The sequence below is a fragment of the Macaca mulatta genome, chromosome 11, assembly GCF_049350105.2.
Source record: "Macaca mulatta isolate MMU2019108-1 chromosome 11, T2T-MMU8v2.0, whole genome shotgun sequence".
NCBI lineage: Eukaryota > Metazoa > Chordata > Mammalia > Primates > Cercopithecidae > Macaca > Macaca mulatta.
In genome coordinates, this window is record NC_133416.1 from 84,978,502 (window position 1) to 84,998,471 (window position 19,970).

The following is a 19,970-nucleotide window of genomic DNA, read 5'->3' on the forward strand; positions in this document are numbered from 1 at the left end:
ACCATGTAGACCAGACTGGTCTTGAACTCCTGGCCTCAAGTGATCCATCTGCCTCAGCCTCCCAAAGTGCTGAGATTACAGGTGTAAGCCATCATGCCTGGCCTGAAAGACACCAAATTCTTTTAGGTAATAGCATTACTCTTAGCCCATCAGTGCCTGGTTAGAGTTTACATACAAGCCAGGAGCCTATGTGCAGGGGACACGATGTGATTTTCTCAGCCCAACATTGATTACTCATTCATTTGCTGATTGTATACTCATTTTACTTTGGAGAACCAGCCATTCTTCAATTGATTACTGTCTTGGTGGAGCTATATATCAAGGTTCTCTGCCTTTCCAGGTTGTTGGGTAGGGATGTGAACCAAGTTTCATGAGTCAAATTGCTTTTCTAGGAATGTTAAGTTTGAGAAGAGTAGCAAATCTGGTATTGATCTTAGAAGACCCTGCAGAAATTGCCCATTAGTTCTTGTCATTCAGATCACCAGATATCATTGATTTAACTTATCCTGAAGTTCTCTGTGCAATTCTGCATCACCTCCCAGTAGCTATATTTACACTTGGAGGGACTGTCCCAAATCCTAAAGCTATCTCACTGATAATAACCTGAGAGAAAGAAAAACCCATCAAAATAAAAGGGCTTAGGTCAAACAGAATAAATGTGTATCTAAGAAAAAGTTGTTCATAAGGAAGCAAAAGGATAGGACGGGTCAGAAACCAACCAGTCGGCATTAGATTGCTTCATATGACTAAGCAAGTACTCAAATGATTAGAGCCTGTCACTGATCCAAAATATTTCAGTGAAGAGTGGCACACTCTAATACTTCAATGCCCTCATTTATTTCAGTATTTTTTTCTTGCATCTAATGTAAATACATCTCAATAATTTTTAAAAGTAAACCTTTTTCTTACTGTTGTCCTTGTAGCTCATTACAAAACTGATACGCAGAGTAGTGTCTCCATTTCATCATTAGTAGCAGCATTTAGGAACTTGTTAGAAAAGCAGATTCTCAGGCTGCACCCCACATCTGCTGTTTCAGAGGCTCTGGCATGTGGAGCCCAGCATCTGTGTTTTGCAAGCCCTCCAGGTGATTCTGAGATTCACTAAGAGTAAAGGACCACTGATCGAATATTCTGCCAGAGGTCCTCAGGCACTTGCAAGTCTAATCTCCTAAAGGAGGAAATGTATCACTGCCCAAGAAGACTCATGTCCCTTCGTATGTTGAGAAAAAAACTGATGCTGATACAACATCCCAACATCTCCTAACATTTTCTGCCCTATGACAAATTTCACAAGAATCATTCAAGAAGATGTGACCTCCAAATCACATATTCTGCTTTTCTGCCATGGTTTGACATTGAACTCTACTTCTACCAAACTCTATACCATGCAAATTAAAAGAGAAATAAATAAAGCAATGGAGATCTTTATTTGAAATGTTACACCAAGAAAACAACAATAAGGAGAGGAGGTTGAATTCAAAAGGAATGGCTGGGTTACAGCCAATTAAAACAGCTGATGTGTGGTAAGCAGAGGCAGTTAAAGAAGGACAAAATAAACATCCCTTGGGAGGGACAGTGGCGAAGCAGTTTGTAAACTGAGAAAGTGACTCCTTAATAGCACAGGCCTACTTTCGTTCTTAATTAGACTGAAATTGCCCATCTGTGGCACTCACCTGTGATTAAAAACCAGCAACAGGCAAAAAGTAAAATACTGGATGTGCCAACTTTAAACCAAGTTCATACTGTATCTAAGCTTTTCACCTCGTCCATGGTTTTAAGACACTAATTAGTATGCTGCTGTTAATCAGTGAGGTTGGGGACTTCACTATCTTCTTGAGTGTGCAGCCCCAGTTTCAGGAGAGGAAGAGAGTTTTTTTTCTTTTTCCTAAGAGTGGAAATACATGCAGCCAGACATGCTGACTGTACCATCATTTACATTGGCACTGTTCATGGAGGAGTCCTGGAAAACTGTCAGGAAATGAACCTATCTTGATCATCAGAGTAAAGAAGTATGATAGACAGCGAGTGAGCCCCAGTGGCAGAAGGGTTACACAGTCCTTGAATTTTAGTTCTGGCTCTATTCACTACCAGTCAGACATTCTTCATTATTCCCAAGTAAATTTTTTAGGCTGAATAAATAGGTAAAGCAAAAAGCAAATAACTTGCAGATAGTAATTTTAGTCATGACAAACTCTTTAACTTAGTATAGTCTTAATGATGGGATTACAGTCACTTATATTGTTTATATTGAAGCAAATGAGGGTCTGTCTTGATCAGGAGGATCCTGGAGTGCGCAGTGATGCAATTACTTTAGAAATCCTCTTGGTGAAATTTGAATATCTTGCCCTGTGAAGATACTGTTATGGTATTATGCTACTATTTTCTCTCATTACTAGAATTACAGCATGTAGATTTTCAGGAGCACAGAGTAAATATTGACTTTTTTTCTAAAGATTTGTGCAGGCTAAGTGTCTCTACTATGATTAAACAAGTTAAATATAATGCATTTAAAAATCCTGATATAGCTTCTGATGAATGCCTTTCCAAATTATCATGTGTATCATCTCTAATAAGTTGAAGCTTTTAAAATTACATCATTGTCTCATATAATGACCACTTTATATTAGACTATCATAGTTGTAATATAAAATGTGGTCATGGCTTACTGAGATGTCATAATTCATCAAATCTGTTTTTTTCCCCAACATCGCATCTCCACATCCTTTCTGAACTGTACACTGTAATTTTTAGATTGCCAAGTATGATCTATCAGAATGAAAACTTGGGTGTGGTACTTAGCAACTTTTAGATATACCAATAAAACAACAACCTAATGCCTAAAGAAAACTGGGTAATTTTATATTAATATTTTATGGTATTTTTGGAACCTCATATGAGTATGCACCAGAGGAGGGTTAGAAGTTGAAATGCATTATTATATGTCAAGCTGGTATCATATATCAAATGATTTTAGAGGACAGGGAGTTAAGGGCAGGAGTACTGGGAAATACAAGATAGAATTTCAAAGGCAGGAAGAAGTCCGATGGGAAAAAAATTAAGAATGAATTGGTGGAAATTCATGGATAATTGCAAGGAACGCTAAGGGAAGATAAACTTTATATTCATTGGAAGGGGTTAAGAATGAAGACTATTACAAATACTAGACACAGAAGGTCTGGAAACATAGACCATGATTTTATGATGGATTAATCCATAGTTTCAGACTTGTTCAACACCCTGCATATATGATCAATGCGTAAATTAGTGTTTTAACCCGGTAACAGCAAAAGGTGCATTTTTAGAGAGAGGAACACTTGACAGCCTCCAGTAAAGTGAAAATGGGAAGTTGCTGCTTTCAATTTGAATAGGATTGATATTGGGACAGTAGTTTCAGATAGTCTCTGAGATGATAGCGTTTGACTCTCTTTCCTTTGAGTTAATTATTAAGGATTATCCAGAAGTTATTTATCCAATGCAAGCACAAATTACTAGACAAAGCACAGGTAAAGCCACCAGGTAGCTTCTGAAAAGCACTGTTATCTGCAGCTTTCTTGCATGGTGCTTGGTTGTGAACTCCACATGGGCTCGGCTATCATCTGCCGCCACCTCTCTGCAGCTAACAGGCTTTGAACATCATTTATGGACACAAGGTCTTGTGCCATTTACCTCCATGTTTACTCTGTTTTATCATCTCTCACTCCTTTACCTCTGCTTCCTTAAACCAGAGAGAAAACGAAATCATTGATCAATATGCAGAAATGCAAAAAATTACTTGAAATAAATAATGTGGGTTTAGGACTTTATGTTTTAGCTCAATTCTAAACAGCCTTATGATTCCTAAACTATGGCAGGATAAGCTTTCCAGGGAACATTTAAAGCTCACAGTTCAGAGAGAGCAGTAAAGTGCCATGTATATGTTAACTCTAAGAATTCTTCCTCATTGACAAATTGAATTGGGCGAAGATGTGGCAGCACGGCTGGTATTTTATCTGCAACTATCAAACTCTAGTGGTTCTTTCCCATTTTGACTTTTTATTCTCTTTTCCAATCTATTATCCTCTTTCTATCTTCTGGTGGATATCTGTTGACCTTTAATCCTTACTTACTGCATACACTTTGGAGATGACTTTATGGAAGGATCCTTGCTGGGGCTCAGATGCTGAGGAAGAAATGGCATGAATAAAATATAAATGGGAAAGAGAAAATGAGAGCATGCAAGCTTTAAGGCTTATCTAAATGGAGCAGACAATTTTAGGTTTGGAATTGCTGCACCCTCTGTAAGATTCTCTTGTAATTTTATACTTCTATTGAATATTCTGCAGTAGAATAATAAGCCCTGCTCTTTGCCAGAGATGCTTTGTTTAAATCAAATCCTCTGGAGAAAATCTCAAAACGAATAGCTGCTGAGTTTACTTAATATAAAGGGTTGTTTTTTTTTTTAATTTAAAGTTTCCTTAACAGAGTTGCTTGTTGATTAAAATGCTCTGCCAAGTTCTTCTAGTGATTCTGTCAAGACCAAACTATGGTTTTTTTTTTTTAAACTGCAGAAGCAAATATTAACTTCACCTGAGGTTTCTCTAGCAAAGCATTTTCTTCTTTTCAGAAGCTTTTAACATTGCCATATGTATAATTAAATGGTCATTTCACCTTTATTATATTTTTGTGGCATTTTAAAAATTATTTTTCTTGTTTATGTACACTGTAGCAGTTATGGTCACCATATGCTTGTTATGTAACATAGCCCTTAACACCCAGCTGATAGATGCAAGCTGTTGGGGAAAAATCAACACTGGTCTCCTATTTATCTAATTTTAACCCTCAAAGATAAATTCAGCTGGATAAATGTGTTCCTAAGCATCTTTCACCTGTCAGAAAATATTTTTATATAGTTCTTCTCACAACAGGAAGGAAAAGTCCTGCCTCTCTAGAACTTGATTTTGCCACTAGTAACATTGTGCTATTGAGATAGTACTTTTGAGATAAAAGACACAATAAGCCAGTAAAGTAGAAGCTACAGTGTGATGATATAAATATATGTATAAACTAGCTTTTCGGAGGGATAGGTGGGATAGGTGGGAGAGAGGAAGATAAGGATTTCTTCCTGATGAATATAAACAAAAACAATTTAAGGCAAATGCAAGTTTAATAATTTAACCAATACTTAGTGAGCCATGCAATTGAACTTATTTTTCCTAAAGTTATTCTATAAATCACAAATATTTTGTTTCATAAGAATCTGAAGTCTCTACCATAAAGAGTGCAAATATACCATTATTATAGAAAGAGTTGCAGGAATAAAACTCCTAGAATGTACATGCATTAAGTCATGATTTCTAAAACTGTCCTATGAAAATGATATAGTCTCTAATGAGCAATTTTAGTGTTTAGTAGGAAACAGGGAAATTGTTTTTATGTGAGAAGAATCCATTCCATCACATTAGAATTACAAAACTTTCCATTTATGTTTGTTCAAAGTTTTTTGTTTTGTTTGGTTTGGTTTGGTTTGCCTGTTTTTGACAGAAAGTGTGGAAAGTTGGGAGTGTCTTTGCAGGGATGAGGAGTATGTGATTGCTAACACACTTTGCTTTCAATGACCTCATGTGAATGTTAGGAAAGTCTGGAGGAAATCAATTCATTTACAAGAATCCAGGTTAGTATCTGATGGTCTCCATTAGAAAAGTGTTTAGAGGGAAGGAAACGAATAACACATTACCATTCACCATTCACATTTAATATTGCATCGGTTCTGCATTTGAGGAAAGCAGTTTTTGTTCTTTCTATTCCAGAAATGTGAGAGATTTTATTTTACATATGATAAAGAATATGAAAATAAATGTATTAATTAGTATTCCAGGTTTAATTAATGACCAAGTCAGATTATTTTAAAAGTAAACAAATAGCTCATTTCCCAGGTTGTATGTATGACACATTTTTGTGTAATATTAATTATACCAGCTACTGATAGATTTCAGCCCATCCCATTTTCAGCAAATCTGATGAACTTCATTCCTTTTAATTTTGGCTATGCAAACTTCTTTCTTTAATATTATCAAAATGCATTGCAGGCATTTCCAATGCCTAAAAATATATCTATCAGTGAAAAGGAAACTGTTGGATTTAAAATCTTCTCATAGCTATTGTAGAAATTAGGAAAAAGTGGACTCATGAGTGCAATAGGTTTTACTGGGAACGTTTTATGGGAAAAATAGGAGCCTTATAAGATTTTTCGTGTTTACCCCTCACTCATTTCCTTTTTCTTCACTTCTCAACTGAATATTAACATAACTAAAATATAATTATGCTACTAATTCTGAAAGTATAAGTATTGACTAATAATGAGGATTTTAAGCTGAGGTCCCTCATGGTCAAACTTCTTTAGGTGAAAATCCAGTTTGTCACTTGCTACTTAAAGGTTATCTACAAATTTTTCTTTATTCTCATCTCTTTGAAGTTTGCGAAACCTCCTCAATTCACTAAAATGTAGCTAGTGAACAAAGTAAAATAAGAGTTAAGTTTTAGATGCCAAACTTAGTTGTCCATTTGTTCTACTCTCATCCTTGCTCTATACTCTAAATCTAACAAATACATTGGGAAAGCATTGAAGAGGGGATTAAAAATGAAATGTTTTATGAAAATATTTAGCAAGACAATATGGACACAGGAAAAATGAAGAAGTTCCTCATATATATCTTATGTTGCTAATGATTCAAAATTTTATATGAAAAATAATATTTACAGAAATCTATTCTGCTTTTTCAATGTTATGTGTTTTCACTCACCAGTTCTCATGGTCCATACACTTAAAACAGGAAAGAGAAAGATATTTTAGGGCAACATATATGTGGTTCATAAAACCAATAAGCAGGGTATATGCAAGAAAGAGCTCGGCAACTACTTCTGTTGCTGTCAGAAATCATTGTGAAATTTCATGAAAAGGAACACTTGAGTCACTGATAATATGGAAGTAAAGGGCAATGTCTACATGGAAATTAACATTTTTGTAAGAAAAATGATTGACTAAAGAAAATGGATGATGAGGTCAGTAGAGAATAAAATGTCAATAAAATAAATACGTGTGTGTGTGTGTGTGTGTGTGTGTGTGTGTGTATGTGTGTGTCTGTGTGTGTGTGTGGGGGGCTATTCTGGTAAGAAGCAGATAAAAAAGGAAAGGAAAACTTTGAAGGGTTTCAACTATTTGATCACTTTGCATCTTTTATAGTAGGTTTCTATATATTTCTGAATCTAATGTATTAGATGCCTGTCTTAGTCCATTAGCGCTGTTATAACAGAATACCACAGACTGGTAATTTCTGTAAGAACAGGAATTTACATCTCATAGTTCTGGAGGCTAGGAAATCCTAGATCAAGGCACTGACATCTGGTCCTCACCAGATGTCTTCTGGCTGCATCTTCACATGTTAGAAGGTACAAGGGCAGGAGAGGGGCGACCTCCCTCCATCAAGTCTTTTTATAAAGGCACCTAATCCCATTCATGAGGGCAGAGCCCTGACGATTCCATCACTTTCCAAAGCCCACAACCGCCAATACTGTTGCATTGAAGATTAAGTTTCAGCGTGCGATTTGAAGGGGACAAAAACATTGAAACCACTGCAATGTCTGACAGAGAGATGTGGTTTCCCAGTTAATGGTCTCATTTGATTTTTGGGCTATTAAGAACATGACCATTGCATACAGCTGGGAAGATCGCACACTCTACCACTGTGTGAGTGAAAGGCATTACAACCTCAAGTAGTTGTTGACCTTGAGTCATTGCTTTTGTTCAATGGAATAAGTAGATATTAATGATGTATATGTAATTTCATGTTGCTGCCTTTTTAAATGGTGCCATAAGATTTCCTTAAAGTGACTTATCTATATTTTATTTATACTTGCTAAATATAGACCCAGTACTGAATAAAATACTCAAAATAATAGAAAAGTCATAATCAGATCTTACATTTTCATTATCGTACTTTCTAATTTCCTATTCTTCTTTTATGACTTCAGATAGATCGAATAAGAGGTATCTAGCTGAACCTCTCAGTATTCCTCTCTCTCTTTCTTATTATCTGTATCTGTCTCTACCTGTCACACATACACACACACCTACACACACACATGTTCGCACAAACATATAAACACACACACAGCTGTTTTGAAATATCCTCAGAGTTCCTAGTAAAAATGCTACATGATCTGATAAAGACAAACTTTTGAAGCTATTGATGGGATAGCTTTTCTGGGTGGTTCCTAGAAAGGATCTGGATGTTAGTTAGATCTGAAGTTTAGAACCTGTACTGGAACTGGGAACTGGAACTGATTACAGGCAGCGATTACTTTAACTCATTACTTAAAATCATAGGCTAATTATAGTGGTACCCTGTGTTAAAACATAAGAATAAAGTTTAAATGTTTAAGAAAAGATTTACTCTCAATCCCTGAACGAAACCTAATGCACCCTCAGAATATCTGCAATAAAGCTGGAGATGGTTAACATGTGGATTCTGAAGGGGCAAGAGCAATAGTTACATGTTGAGTCCATGGTGCTTGGGATGTGAAAATGCACACTATTCCAAGTGGTCCTATAAATCTTTCACAATTACAAGTTACAACCATTGCAAATGACATTTTTATGATACCTTTTGAATGGCTTGGCTTTGGTGTGCCACTCTTTTATGTTTTAGCCAATTTTATTTGTATATAACTTTCAAAAACATATGAAAATAAGAAAATTGGCAAGGAAGCAGTAGTGAAAATGATACCTTTATAAAACAATGTTATTATACATTGTTACATCTAAAAATTTTTGGCTGCATTTCGCAGGACCAAACTGTTACAACTTGTTTGAGATGTCTTCCTTTATCTTTTTATAGCACATTATATTTGCGTTCTCATATTCCAACAAGAATGGTTCTTTTAAGCATAATTATTTTTTAGGTTGCATTTTTTAGCATTCATTTGTATATTTAAGGGTCTACTGTCTTACTGGAACACTGAAATTTATCTGGCAAGAATATCCAATGATTTTGTTTTAATGGAATAGTTGTCCTTTTTCCAGATATGTATTTTTTTTTTTTTTTTTCACTCAGGGAGCTGATATCCTTGAAGCGAGGGTATTAACATGCAATGCCATTCCAAAGCTGACTACATTTGCTTTTCATTATACTTTATGGTTAAGAGACCCTCTGATTTTGATAAATTTTATTTGCTCAACTAACTCTACCAGTAGCATATTGTAAGGAAGCCTGGAGGGCAGTAAATGCATGCTATAGAGCATATATAAACAACTTCCACCTCTCCTGAGAAGTTCCTCATTTTAATTGAACATTGTGTGCATTCTTTAAAAATGCGTTAGCTGTCTTATTATTTAATCCCTTGTACTCATCACCTGCTTTTATGTTTTAGCCAGCTAGTTTACCTTTCTTTTGCCTGATTCAATACCACAATAGAGGCACATCTTGGCTCATTGCCCCTTGCCCCCACAAATACACTGTATGAGCAGAGTATACCTAATACTTCTCTATGCATCAATTTTTTTCTGAGATATCTGAAAAAATGATTTCAGTGGGAATACTGGTAAGAAAAATTCTAAAACAGATCTTAGTGTCTTAAGTATTAGAAGCCAGATCTGGAGAATAATTTTAACTTCATGCTCAGTATATCGTATCTTTATCATATCTTATTTTTTCTTATTTAAATTTCCTCATTAGTTCTGAAGACAATCTGTTCAAATTATTCAAACATTTTGCAACTTGTTGGTACAAGTCATTTATTCCCTGGGGTTTAAGGGAAGTTCTTACCTGGATGAAGGATAATTTTTAAAAATGAAGATTCTTAAGGTTGAATGTGAAAGTGATAATGTACAATACAATTTCAGAATGGATTGGGAAAAAAAAAAGAACAGTTAATAATTTGACTCTTTACTTGTGCTTCTATTATAGACTAACAGGGATCATATTTACTTCCCCCCACCTTAAGTATAAACTGAACAAAAGTGTATAAAACAATATTATTCAGCCATTGGACAACGGGCAATACAGGACAGTGGTTCCAGAAAGAAGGGTCATCAAAGGGGAAGGCTTACTGTTGTGCTAGTTGACTTCCTGGAGGCAATATCCAGACCACAGAGTAGAAACGGAGAACCCAAATAGAGTACAGAAGTTTTGCTGAGTCTTGGAAATAGAGATCAAAGTTTAGGAAAGGCTCGAGGGCTAAAATTTTGGAGCCAAAGTACCAGAAAGGAAGGAACTGCAGAGAGAGAGAGAGAGAGAGAGACAAAGATAAAATGAGATAGATAAACAGACACAGAGAAACAGAGAGAGAGAGATACAAAGAAATGTGAGAGAATGAGGATGAACACTAGAAACTTACAGAGGTGTTTCTTCTAATCTTTGGCAGAGGATTTATCCATACATGTATTAGAGGAAACAAGCAAATGCCAAAGAAAGGACCAGCAGAAAGAAGTATGAGAAATAATTGCTAGCACTCATACAAGGTTGGGAATAATTGACATTTTCCCCAGTCAGAGTGAAAAGACCATGAGGCGTGTGTTAGATTCACAAAATTGTATTTCTTTACAAGTGGTGCAAAATTAGCTCTAGGCAATCTGATCTGTACCTTCTTTAACAATGTATTTAAAATGCTCAAAACCTACTTAACTGTGTGCCATTACAAAGTCAAATACTACTTGAAATCCAGTGTTCAAGTGTACAACTCAAAATGTCTCCCATCCAGTAAAATATTACCAGGCATGTTAAAAAGCAGTATGACATGGCTCATATCCAGGAGGGAAAAAAATCCATTAATGGAAACATACTTAAGAAATGGCAGAGATGATGGAATTAGCAGACAAATTGTTGTTAAAACAACTATTATAAATATGCTCCATACGTTCAAGAAGGTAGAAAAACATAATTTTTTTTTATGAGACATGGAAGAAAGAAAAGACACCCAAATGGAACTCCTAGAGATAAAAAAGTGTAGTGTGCAAATTAAAAATACACGAGATAGGATTACAACAGATTAAATCATATAGAAGTAAAGATTAATGAACTTGGAAACAGTAATAGAAGTTATGTGAATGCAAAGTGAAATGAAGCACAGAGAGTTTTTTTTTTTTTTTTTTTTTTTTTTTTTTTTTTTTTTTGATAGGGAGTCTCACTCTGTCACCAGGCTGGTGTGTTGTGGCACAATCTTGGCTGACTGCAACCTCCAGCTCCCGGGTTCAAGCGATTCTCCTGCCTCAGCCTCCTGAGTAGCTGGGACTGCAGGCGCATGCCACTACACCCAACTAATTTTTTTTTTTTAATGTAATTTTAGTAGAGACAGGGTTTCAGCATGTTGCCCAGGCTGGTCTCAAACTCCTGAGCTCAGGCAATCCATCCGCCTTGGCCTCCCAAAGTGCTGGGATTACAGGTATGAGCCACTGTGCCCAGCTGAGGGTAAGATTTTTAAAGCCTTAAAAAATTAATTGCATTAGTAACCGTGCATGAAAGCAGGTGGTCTAGCATACATAATTGGAGCCCTAGAAGGAAGAGGGAGGCAGAAAATAAGTTTAGAAAGAACTCAAAAGTTTCCAAAATTTGATATAAACTATAAAAAAGGCCAATTAACATAACACAACCTGAATAAAACGTTAAAAAAATCAAATTGCTGACCAGGCACAGTGGCTCACACCTGTAATCCCAGCACTTTGGGAGGCCGAGGAAGGTGGATTACCTGAAGTCAGGAGTTTGAGACTAGCCTGGCCAATATGGTAAAACCGTGTATCTACTAAACATACAAAAATTAGCCGGGTGTGGTGGTGTGTGCCTGTAATCCAAGCTACTTGGGAGACCGAGGCAGCAGAATGGCTTGAACCCAGGAGACAGGGATTCCAGTGAGCCAAGATAGTGCCACTGTATTCCAGCCTGGTGAGAGAGCGAGACTCTGTCTCAAATAATAATAATAATAATAATAATAATAATAATAATAAATAATAACAACTTGCTAAAAGTGAGTGATAAAAAATGCTTCTCAGATTTCTTATCAGAAGTTGGATAATACAGTCAGGATACATAGAAAGGAACAAAGATCAGACATAGGATGGACTTCTCCTTAGAAACTATGCAAGTGAAAATACAATGGTGTGGCATCTTTACTGAAGAAGAAAAATTGTTAACTTAGAATTTTGTACCCAGAAAAAAATTCTTTCATAAATGGAGGCAAAGCAAACTCTTTTTTAGCCAAACAAAAGCTGAGACAGTTAATCTCCAGCAATCTGCAATTTGAAAAATGTTATAAAAGGTTGCTTATAAAAGGAAAATGATACCAGATAAAAATTTGCATCTATGCAAACGAAAGAAGAGCACCAGAAATGGAAATTATGTGGATAAAAATAAAGATTATTCGGTTTTTAATTTTTAAAACAGAATTGATAATATAACAAAATAATGTGCTCTGTTAATATATGCAGAAGAAAATGTATGCTAACATTAGCACAAGAATGTGTACAGGAATGTAAAATTAAATACTGTGAGGTTTGTAAATTATATCTAAAGTGGCATAATAAAATTTGAAGGCATATTCTAGTAAGTTAATGGTTTATATAGTAAATCCTACAGGAAACAGAAGAATAAAATGAAATATGTGTCACCCACTAAGAATCCCACTTTATAAAGATACAGATAAAGTTGAAAGAATGGAAAGATGACACTAAACACTAATCAAAATCCTTTAAAAAGTAGTTTAGCACAAAGGGATATTTAGGATCCCCACTCACAAGCCTGCAGAAGTTTGAGAGATATATGGAGAATCATCCTCTAACAAAAAGCAAGCTGAAGACTAGGACAAAATCTATTCAAATATATATCTAAGATAGGACCTATACCGAAATATATAAAGAATTGTTGAGAAAACTCGGTAATAATGAGACAAACAAAAAGTAGGCAAGAGTTTTTGACAGATATTTCACCAAAGATGATATATGAATGACAAGCACACACATGAAAAGATAGTCAACATCAATAAATTATTAGAAAATTTCACATTAAAACTGCAGTGATACACCCCTACCCCTGAATAGAATGGCTAAAATGAAAGACTGAAGATACGAAGTCGAGGTATGTGGAGCAACTGGGCCTCTCATACATTGCTATTGGGAGTTCAGAATGGTATGTTTTGGAAAATAGTGTAGTACTTGCTTACACAATTAAATATATAGTTATCAGATGACTCAGAAATTCCCTTCGAGTTATTTATCCATGAGAAAATAAAATAAATATCAACATAAGACATATATAAATACTTATAGGGCCAGGTATTGTAGCTTAAGTCTGTAATCCCAGCACATTGGGAGGCTGAGGCAGGTGGATCACTTGAGGTCAGGAGTTGGAGACCAGCCTGGCCAACATGGTGAAACCCTGTCTCTACTAAAAATACAGATGGTGCACATCTGTAGTCCAAGCTACTCAGGAGGCTGGGACACAAGAATTGCTAGAACCCCGCAGGCAGAAGTTGTAGTGAGCCAAGATCACGCCACTGCACTCCAGCCTAGGTGACAGAGCATGGCTCTGTCCCCCTCCCCCTGCAAAAATTATAGAACTTTCCCAAACTGGAAACAAATCAAGGGTCCTTTACCAGATAAATGCATAAATGAATTGTGCCATATTCACACCATGTTATGCATTTCAACCATACAAAAGAAAGAACTAATGATAATTACAACACATGGATAAATCTCAAAAACATTATGCTAAGTGAAAACAGCCAAAAACGAAAATACTGAATGATTTCATTTCCGTGAAATTTTAGAAAAGGCAAAACTAGCATTAGAAGTCACTTCAGACATTGCCTGTGTTGAGACTGGGACATGGGCATGTGAGAACATTTTGAATGAAGGGAATATTCTACATCTTGATAGTGGTACTGGCCATATTGAATTATTTCCTTGTATTTGTTGAATTTTACTTATGTGTAAATTCCACTTCAATCAAGCTGTTAAAAATAGGAATGTGAGGCCAGGTACGGTGGTTCACGCTTGTAATCCCAGCACCTTGGGAGGCCAAGGCAGGCAAATCACCTGAGATCAGGAGTTCGAGACCAGTCAGGCCAACACAGCAAAACCCCGGCAAAAACTTGTCTCTACTAAAAATACAAAAATTAGCCAGCATAGTGGCAGGTACCTGTAATCCCAGCTATTTGGGAGGCTGAAGCATTGAACTCGGGAGGCAGAGGTTGCAGTGAGCCAAGATCGTGGAGTATAGTTACTCCAGCCTGGGGGATAGAGCAAGACTATGTCTCAAAAAAAAAAAAAAAAAAAAAGTAATGTGGCTTTTCTATATTTTTAGCAAATATCAGAGTTGACTATCCAATCATATTTTTCCTTTCAGCGAGCATGCTTTTGTGTTGACAGTTGAATATTTTTTCTCCTACTCTTTCTTAAAAATCGTGGTTTGCAAGTTGCCATTTTATGAGATTTTATTACTTGTTTTTTAAATCACTGATATTCAAATTTAGCCAGGTTGGAATTCTCTTATTGTCTAAAACTCCAGCTTAGCTTCAGAAGCTATTTCAAGACTCATTGCCACTTTTCTTGTTAGATTTGATAGGAATGCAATGACAACCAATTTATTTCACTTTAATTTTCAGGATTTTTTCCTGAGTTCTGTTCGATTAACCCTTATGATCATGGCCGTATTAGGCTTCATGACTTTATCTCTCTAATTCTCATAACTATATTTCCTGTAACATTTAAAGCTAACATTTACTGAACACTTACTATGTGGAAAACTGTCCTAACGACATCATACATTTACTTCCTTTAATTCTCACAGCACCCCTGTGAAGGAAGTATAATTATTTTTTACTCCATTTTATAGAGGATGAAACGGAGACACAGCAACTTCCAAATTCGTATAACTAGTAAGTAAGGAAGCCGAGATTTGCTTATAAGCACTCCCACTTTACAGCCCATTGCCTGAACTATCAAATTACAAATCCTATAATTTACAGATCTTAAATTCTAGTGTTTAGGAGAATCAATTCGCTTAAATATGACTCTCAGACCTTTCCCTCTCCCTTGTGATGGTTTCAACATGAGTTTTGTGTCCCCTCCAAAAACTCATGTTGAAATTTAGTTGGCATTGTAAATGGTACTAAGAGATGGAGACATTAAAAGGTAATTAGGCCATGAGAACAGTAACTTCACACATGGATTAATGTTATTGTGGTAGTGGGATTATCATGAGAGTAGGCTGTTAGAAAAGCGACTTTGGCCCTCTCTGTCTCTCTTATATGAGTGCTCTCTTGCTCTTCCGCTTCCACCATGGGTAGATGCAGCAAGAAGACCCTCACTACATATGCGCCCCTCAGTATTATACTTCCCAGCCTCCAGAACTGTAAAAGGCAAATATCTTGTTATTTATAAATTATCCAGTTTTAGATATTCTGTTATGGTAGCACAAGTGGACTGACACAGTGGGTTCGGGATGAATACAATCATCTGTATTTTTAGCAAGCACTCAGCTCACCATCCCATCTGCTTTGTTGAACTCAGTTTGTAAAACCTCATTTTGAACTTCATCTACAAAGTATCAGTGACCGTAAGCTAATTTTTTACTTTCTCAGTGCCTTTGTCTCCTAGGTCTCAGAATAATGGGGTTCTTTTAAGGTAAATTGAGATGACAACTCCTGGCACAAAGCACATTTTTTATAGTTAAGTTAGTTTGGTTTTGTTGCTTTTGGTGGTAGATATTATTGCAAAAAATTAGTTGACAGTGGCTACTAATACCAATCTTATATTTCAGTGAGAGTGAAAGATATTGCCTACTATGCAAAAGGTATTTCAAAGTGAAAAGACATCTTATTGAATGTGAACCCTTTTTTTTTTCAATCTAATTGTTCCAGGAATTACAATACATTCTCCTCCAACATATGTTTCTAAAACACCAATTAGCTCATTTGTAACTGGCAAATAGGAATATTATACTAGTATAATGTAGAAGTTGTATAGCTTTATATACAATTTATTCTAGGCAAAGGGAGGCAGAATAGTCAGAGTAGAATTATTACCTTGGGTGGGCAAAGAAGTCCTCAGTCTGAATGTTGTATAGTCAGCAGGAGCCCTTTTGGCTCAGTTTTAAGAAAACTAAAAACAAAAACAAAAATGAATGCCTGCATCTGGGGCTTCCTCTTCAAAGGGGCATGCCCCTGGCCTTGTGCAGCTCTTGAATATTTGCAGTTGCCCTGACCCTGTACCAATTTCAATGTCAAGCCTACTTGCTTGGAAAGTTTGCCTTCCAACCGGATTTCTTCCACCAATTCTAGTTAAAGTGTTGCCAGCATTTTACCCAATTTTTTCTTATATGTAATTCTGGGTCACTTCCTTGGGTGGTCCAAATTACTTTCGGAGGTGCCGATATTATTTTTGCTAGCAATATATTCCCAAAGTTGCATATGTTTTGAGTGGTCTTCCTAGAATCAGTTTTTCCCACAAGTTCTATTATTTAGGTGCTGTTTTGTTTTGCATTGTGAGGATTACAAGTTGCATATGTCTTCTTATGAACTAAGCCTCATTTTACGAACATGAACCTCTCCAGCTCTGTATTATCTTATAGTTTCTGAAAGTTATAATGTGTTGAATGGTTTGCAAATTGCAAAATAACTTACTTCCTCAGAGAGATTATTTCATTTCTTTGATACCACTAGTATTGTATTTGTTTTGTATTATCCCATTGTGTAAAGCCCACTTGGGTTACTTTTTTTTTAAAAGTCGGCAAGACTTCTAACTTGCATTTCCTGTCTTCTATGCTGCATCAGCAGAACACATACATTTTATTTTACTTATTGGCTCTTTCATCTATAAATTACTGCCTCTTAGATAAAAGTACGTAGTGATTTAAAGACCTGGAAACAGTAGGCCAAAGATGACCATTTCTTCACTAAAGAAAGACATTTTCTATAAAAATGGTTATGATTTAATAATTTCCATAATTCATTGTATCTATCTATACTAAGTGTCCACCACTCATTTTTTCTAAGATCTTTGGTTACATTATTACTAATTTTTACAACATTTGGTGAATGTAATTACTCTCTATATCCATTATCTGAGTGGAATCACTTTCAGAACAATAATGCATAGTACCTTAGATGTTTTCTTAAAAGTTTACCCATTGTTTATTTAAAGTTCCTGACATGCTTTAACCAGAAATAGAACATGCTATGATTATAATAAAATAGTTCTATGGATAGAAGCATCATCATTCATTCTCACTGAGTATCTGTTTGGATACTTTTTAGAAGCTTGGAATTTTAAGTTGGACTTAATAAGCTTGAATAACAGTGTTATTTTCAACCGTTTTAAAAGATGGGTTTATAAACTAAAATCATACATTCTTTCCCCATTTCTAGCTTCATCATTTTAGTCAAAATTTTCAGTGTCTCCAAGTCATAGCTATTCTTTCTATAAAGTGAAGAAAATAAATATGCCTATACTTTGAGTCATTCCAATGATTAAATGTGATAATGCATAAAATGTTTAGCTCAGTAACTGCTTTGTAATATATTCTACATAAGTATTAGCTTTGAATGTTTTTATAATCATGACTTATTCATTTTGGGAACAATGATTACTATATATTTAGTGCCCTGCTCCCTGTGTTTACTCTATTTTCATAACCTAGGCAGCTATGGTCCGATGAATGATTTCACTGCTTTAGCTAGTTGCACTATTGCATGATTTTAGCCTGATTTCATGGGATGCAACAGAATGAACATCGTGGCTCATGGCTGTCAGTAGTGAAAAATAGCTGGAAATCAGACAAACAAGTTTATTGCTGAGATTGTTTCCGGGCTAAAAGTTCTTCCAACAGCTGTTTGTTTTGGCCATTAACATGTCCATTCTTTTTATTTTTTTCTGAGCTGAGGGAAATACAATTTTCTTTAAAAAGAGAATGCAGGCTGGCTATTTCTGAAATCAGGAAGAACCCCTGTCCTTCCACTGTTGTGGTCTTTTGGCTGCTCTGACAGTTGGACTGAAGGGCTTCTCCTTTTGTTTTTTTCCTCTTTTTCACTCTCAAAGTTCAGACTCAGACTGCTTTAGTGAGAAGAAAAAAGCAAAACTAAGAGCTGTCTAATCCTAAGAAGGAGCTTTGTAGCAGTTACCTTGAAGAAAAGTTTACTCCCCAAAGGAGTATTTAGTATTACTTAGACACTGAGTCACTGAACAGAGAGAGAGAGAGAGAGAGAGAGAGAGAGAAAGAGAGAGAGAGAGAGAAATGAGAATGAATATGAATCCCAGCCAGCAAGAAAGAAAGATACTTAACTAAAGATGCAGAGAAGTTTTGCCTCTTCCTGAAAATTATATTATTAGTTTTTAAAAAATCAGGATGACTGCTAGTTTTGTTTAAAGTATTTGTTCTGGAAATACTAAAGTTGGAGTCTACCAGACTGAGGTTAGAAGCATTTTCTTTGGCAGCAAGAAGGTAATTTTATAGAAGCCATGCCTGTTTTTGGGGTTGCCTCAAAACTGAGGCAGCCAGCTGTGGGGTCAAAGCCTGTGCATACTGCTCTTCCGATACCAAATCTTGGCACTACTGGGTCACAGCACTGTTCTTCAAGACCTTTGGAACTTGCTGAAACAGAGAGCTCCATGCTGTCTTGTCAGCTTGCATTGAAATCAACCTGTGAATTTGGAGAGAAGAAACCCCTCCAAGGAAAAGCCAAGGAGAAAGAAGACAGCAAGGTTAGTTGCTGAAGTTACCTGCAGACTTATGTAGCTAAAATGCGCATTTCTTTTTAAGTGCACTATAAAACGTGTTATGAAATCGGGAGTAGATGAGGAATACCAGTGTAAGGATGTAAGCAGTTACAATGGCTGAAAAGCTGAATATTTAGCTTATGTAAAAACTGTATTCTTAGTTTAGAGTTGTAAAAGTCATGATCAAAATTTTCTGAATATGCATCTATTGTAATCATTTAGTACTACTTATTGATGAATGCCTAGTTAGTTCTAGATATTGCTCTATTACTAGTAACCATAATCAATCACAAATGTGATAAAAAGAGAGCCTATTGTCATACTTACTGCGATGTCTGAAAATAGATACTTTCCAAAAGACATTTACTTGTAATAATACATATAGACACCATCGCTTTTCTCTAAATGTCATTTGCATTTCAAAGAATTTCTGTTTGAAAATTTGTATCCTAGGCTGCTTAATTCATTGCAATATGAAGGAAAATGAAATGCTGTTTTCCATGATACTGCACATTTATCTGAATTCTCCCTTGTAAACTGAAACCCTACTCTTCTACTTATTACCGATATCCTTTTCAGTCATTTAATTTATGGTATTTTGTGAGTCGTTGCTCTTAGCCCGTGGTTTCTAAAGCATACTGTGACCGTTTCCTCCAGTCACGAATGCTAGCATGGCCCTGAAGCTGCTGAACTTCATGGGGATTCGTTTGTACCTTGATAAGCGTCACTTTTGTTTTGTGTATTTTTACTTCTATAGGTACATATTAGGTGTATATATTTATGGGTACATATGAGGTGTATATATTTATGGGTACATATTAGGTGTATATATTTATGTGGTTCATGAGATATTCTGATACAGGCATACAATGTGTAACAATCATATCAAGGTAAATGGGGTATCTGTCGCCTTAAACATTTATCATGTCTTTGTATTGCAAACATTCTAATTAATATTCTTTCAGTTATTTTAAAATATAGAATGTTATTGTTGATAGTAATCATCCTGTTGTGCTATCAAATACTAGATCTAATTCATTCTATCTAAATGTATTTTTGTACCCATTAACCACCCACACTACACCCACCCCTCGCCACTACCCTTTCCAGCCTCTGGTAACCATCATTCTACTAAGCATCACTTTTTAATGCGGCATTAACTATGATGTCAAGCTTTCCAAAGTCACAGCCTCATCTCTGGCTTCTTAGGAAATATTTTGGTTTTACTCTG

The 19,970-nt window shown here is 35.8% G+C and overlaps 1 protein-coding gene across 3 annotated transcripts in view; it reads left to right on the plus strand.

Annotated features, from left to right (window-relative positions):
• Positions 1–18,064: 18,064 nt before the first annotated feature.
• NAV3 (neuron navigator 3) overlaps positions 18,065–19,970 on the plus strand; it is a 385,886-nt gene continuing 383,980 nt past the window's right edge. For all 3 annotated transcript variants that reach the window (XM_028829741.2, XM_028829742.2, XM_077953206.1), the window contains exon 1: positions 18,065–18,724. In XM_028829741.2, the coding sequence (XP_028685574.2) occupies positions 18,482–18,724 (243 nt within the window). In that variant the 5' untranslated portion in view covers positions 18,065–18,481. The remainder of the gene's footprint in view (positions 18,725–19,970) is intronic.